Below are 4,590 nucleotides of genomic sequence, written 5' to 3' on the forward strand. Positions count from 1 at the left end.
CTACTCGTCGGTCCACAGCCGACATCCCTTTATAAGAGACCTTGATAAAAGGATTAGACCCCGCCCCGAAACTCCAATACGTCGGGATGAGGCGCTCCTTTTCCAAAGACAACCAAAAAGGGTGACGACCCTTGACTGGGCGGACCTTAAAATACTTGTCCTTGAACCCGTGGTAGGAGTCCTCGAACAAACCAAAGATCCTCCGACCTTGGGCAGACCGAAAGGACATGAACCCTTTCCTATGTTTCCCCTCCTTCGAAGGGTTAGTTAGATTAAAGAAAAAGAGGAAGACGTCGACAGAGATCGGCAGCTCTAAATACTCGCACACCATCTCGAAGCAGCGGATGGATGCCCAGCTGTTCGGATGTAATTGAGATGGTGCCACCGAAATTCGGTTTAGGAGGCTCATCTGAAAGGGGGAAAAGGGGATGCGAACCCCAACCTGAGTGAACATGGCCTTGTAAAACCAGATCCAATCGGCAACTCGGGGGGCATTAAAATTAATCTCATAAAGCCGCTCGTGAGGGGCGGGGACATAAACATCATAGTTCGCCTCCTCGTCGGTACCCCCACAAAGATATTCGGCCTGGCGAAATTCCGTGAGCTCCTCCTCACCCATCTGATTGGGAGAGTTCCTGAGGTCGGAAACCACCCACGCATACGGGTCATAACCCGCGGCGGAACTAGAAGCTCGGCTAACGACACGAGGCATACCTACAGTAGGGGCACCGCGCGGTTAGTCCGTGAGGTCGGAATCCAGGAAAAACCCAAAGAAACCCCACGTGCCATGACCACAAGGGGGACCAAACAAAACCGAGACCAGAACAATGACACAAACCCCTCATGACACACCACAGTCGATAAAATGAAAATGCGTCCATGAACAACAATGAAGAGCAAGCACAGGAAAAATGCTCATAACAAACATGCAAACAACCATTGAGACGGAAGAAGAAAAGGTAGTTACCTGGATGATCGAGGAAATTCGGATAAGGACGAAGCGCACTGGAGCAATGAAAATAACCTCTAAGTGATGAGAGCGCAGGAAGAAGGAATAGGCAGTGTGATCAGAAAAGCAAAGCAAGTAGAAGAAGAAGCAAAACGAAAAACTGTTTAAAACCGCTTTAGTGGAAGCGCGAAAGGCCTGGGGGCAGAACAGTCTTTACACGCATGGGTTTTTTCATCCCTTAATGAGCATTTAATGCCCCTCACGAGAAACGAGGCGACAAAAGAACGCCCCGAATTGCGAACGGGCACGCATACGGGTAGCGCGTCTCCCATACGAACGATCGACCTCGCGACAACAGGAAGAGAAAGAACTCGCCTCCAACGACCCGTACGGTCGATTAGCGGCGCGTGGGGGCACTGTAGCGGCCTGGCCCAGGCCACTTACGGGTCAACCCGACCCGCTGAATACCCGACCCGAGTGGTCGGGCACATGTAGCTCACCATGTGACCCGGACACGCATCCCTGACGGCTTTCCACTACAGCTGTGAGGAAGCTTCGAGGAAGGTGGGCCTGTCCTTGTAGGGCCCACCTCTGACACGGTATAAATGGGGAAGGACCTGCCCTTCCCCCGAGGTACGTCACTTTTCCACCCATCATATTCCCCACCTGCACACCAGCTGACTTGGGCGTCGGAGTGTCTTTGCAGGTGGCACCCCCCTTTTCCTTTCACAGCGAGAGCTCGGCTACCCGGCAAATCCACACCCAGCACGGCCGTTATTGACGCGTTACCACCCCCTCAAATAATCACCCGACCTGTCCGATAACCGACGACCGAACAATAATATTTATTAATATATTATTTATGTTTTTGTAAAAAACATAAAGATCTTTATATAACTAATAACCATGTAATAATTCTCAATTATTTTCCCCTAAGGCGATTGGTTTTATAAACAAAACAGGCAGCGAGATCGATGCATTGTATTTGAGTCTATCTGTGTGCTGCCTGCCTCTGTTTTAAACCCAAAATACATGGAATTATTTATTATTCATGATTGGCATGATTCCAAGTAACAATGACACTTATCGTTATCCTAGTAGTACTAGGTAGGATCAGCATCATCAGCATAGGATATGAGTATCCAAAAACTTTTGAAGGTGACTCACCCTCTCCACTCATCATCACCATCATCATCAGTTAAGATTTGCTAAAGGGATAAGAATAAACAAGAAAATCCACGAGGACGTTCCGCTAAATATAAAAAGCATTCTGTTACTAGTGTGATTTATCGAGTTTTCTGTTATCATCACACACATTACAATTACAAGGAAATTAGCAACAATGGGTTCTCTTATGGCAGGATGGAACTCTCCCACCTTGGATCCTAAGTTAGGTGGGTAATATCAAGTCATAATAATGATAGTAGTCCTTGTTTAATTTTTCCAACTATGTTATGACTTCTGATCATAATGTTTTCATTGATGCAGAGAAACGTAGGAGGAATAAATCGCTGACGAAAGAAGAAATCGCTGCTTTTTGGAGAACAAAAAAGAAGATAGAGGAAGAACATGTCCAGTCTGTTCTTAGGGTGAAGGAGTCCATAGATAAGGATGATGTAACAAGCTTGGACTTGGAACACCATATCAACAAAATTGACTCTGGCTGGTATATATTATGTTTAACCTAATCATCAATTGCCCGCATAATAATAATATGGTATGAAATTCATATATTTTGGAAAATGATTGCAGGTGGACCAAGAGCAGCTGGGCATTTCTGAATCAACCACCAGAAACGGAACCTACCTCCAACACTAAGTATGCGTCGCAGTTTCACGTGGCCAACTTGGGATCATCAAGTGGAATGAGTGCTTGATATATAAACTATACTTTATTTCCATACAAATACTAGTAGTGTATAGAGTTATGCCTCATGTTTTGGTTCCTGTTTGGCGAGTAATCATGCCGCCGAACAACTCTGTTTTCATGGTTCTTTTTCAACTTTGTACTTTTGAAGCGTTCCAATGTAAATGTTCCATAATGCAAAATTCCAAAATTGCCAGAGAGAGAATATTCAATCTGGCCATTATTGGGTTGACATTAACAGTCCCATACTCCTGATCTCCTATTCCACTGCGCATTTGCATTGTTTTTTTTTTGTTTTTTGGGCGTTAAATTTGCATTGGTTCTTAACCATTACTTAGCACTTTTTTGGTATTAATTATAAATAAAATTAATTAGCTAGTGAACTGTTTTGTCTCTTGCTATTAATTCGGGCTGGCCCAAGACCACACGTAAATGACCCAAAGCAATTGTACATGCGAATGCGGGTCTTACATAAAGATATTCAAAAATAAAAGATACCTAAATGTAGGATTTTTTTAAATAAATAAAATAAATATTTTAGTTACGAATATACGTTAATTTGAGGGTATTTACGAATTTTCATTAAGTAATTTATCTTGTAAGAACCGCAACTAATTAACCGGTTAATTAAGTAATTAATTGTCCAAATTAGATTTCGAAGAGTTAGAGTGAGAATTTGAGGATTTAAATGTGATTTTTGGACTCACTGGATTTTTCTGAGCCAGAAAATGTGTTTTCTGCAAAAAATGTGAAAAACCGTGAACCGGTGGTTGAACCGGTTCAAATCTGTCCAGTGCTGCGCGAGAAAAAGTGGAAACAGTAAAAAACCATAGAAAAATATTAAAAATAAAAAACCGAACGTTAATTTTAGAGGTTTTGCCCGAAGTTGAGCCAAACGAGCTAAAAATACTAATGGGTTGGACCGGGCCCAAGTTGGGCCCAAGTCCAACATATATAAGGACTCATTAATGAATCCAAACAACCATAACACACTCAAACACACACACACCCAGCTAAAAGAAAAGAGGGAGAGGAGAAGAGAGAAGCACTATTCACTTCCATCTTCTCAAGCTCATATCTTGAGCTATAGAGCTCCGATCGCCACATCGCTTGCGGCTACGCGTTTCTTATGAAGAGCTCTACAAAACCCATACAATAAAGTGGTAAGAAAAACTCGAATCCCTCTAAATTCTTCTCCTCAAAATTTCGAATTTTTGGGTTTTGATTAAGTGAGATTTTGTGATTTTTGGGTGTTTAGGTTCACTCTTATCCTTGCTTAGCATTGGGTTTTGGCTTCCAAAGCTATTGGAAAAGGTAAGATCTCTTGAACCTTTGTGAGATTATATTTATATTGAGCCCTAGGTTGATTTATGATGGTTTATATATGTATAGCATGATTATTGTGAGTTTGGGAGCTTTTGGAGCTTATTGGTGCTTGTTGAAGTGGAATTGAAAGCTTGGTTTGAGGCTGAGAGCTTGCTTGTGCTCAATTTTGAGTTTTGGACACATTGGAAATCGGCCAAGGTATGATTTCGATTTTCTCTATGTAGTATATAATATTCATGGACACTTAGGCTAGTGACCCATAGGATAGGTTTGGATTTGAATGGTTGTTGAGTTGTTGAATGATGGTATGTGATGATTTATGATGAATTGATGATTGTTGAGTTTGATTATGATGATTGTTAATAATATGATGAGGATGAATGATTTGTGAAGTTGAGAAGTGAATTGTGTTAATATATGTGATATTGATGTTGATGATTGGTAATGTG

At 42.1% G+C, this 4,590-nt stretch overlaps 1 protein-coding gene across 1 annotated transcript; it reads left to right on the top strand.

Annotated features, from left to right (window-relative positions):
• The first annotated feature begins 2,045 nt into the window (after positions 1 to 2,045).
• LOC112708298 (uncharacterized) lies at positions 2,046 to 3,053 on the top strand. The gene is made up of 3 exons (XM_025760485.3): positions 2,046 to 2,343; positions 2,438 to 2,615; positions 2,702 to 3,053. The coding sequence occupies exons 1-3, from the start codon at positions 2,292 to 2,294 to the stop codon at positions 2,823 to 2,825; spliced, it is 354 nt and encodes a 117-aa protein (XP_025616270.1). The 5' UTR covers positions 2,046 to 2,291; the 3' UTR covers positions 2,826 to 3,053.
• Positions 3,054 to 4,590: the final 1,537 nt, after the last annotated feature.

The sequence above is a fragment of the Arachis hypogaea genome, chromosome 8 (assembly GCF_003086295.3).
Source record: "Arachis hypogaea cultivar Tifrunner chromosome 8, arahy.Tifrunner.gnm2.J5K5, whole genome shotgun sequence".
Taxonomy (NCBI): domain Eukaryota; kingdom Viridiplantae; phylum Streptophyta; class Magnoliopsida; order Fabales; family Fabaceae; genus Arachis; species Arachis hypogaea.

Coding starts and splice junctions, on each gene's coding strand:
- LOC112708298 (XM_025760485.3), top strand. CDS start 2,292: ATGGGTTCTCTTATGGCAGGATGGAACTCTCCCACCTTGGATCCTAAG. Junction 2,344..2,437: donor CACCTTGGATCCTAAGTTAG/GTGGGTAATATC, acceptor TCATTGATGCAG/AGAAACGTAGGAGGAATAAA. Junction 2,616..2,701: donor AACAAAATTGACTCTGGCTG/GTATATATTATG, acceptor AAATGATTGCAG/GTGGACCAAGAGCAGCTGGG.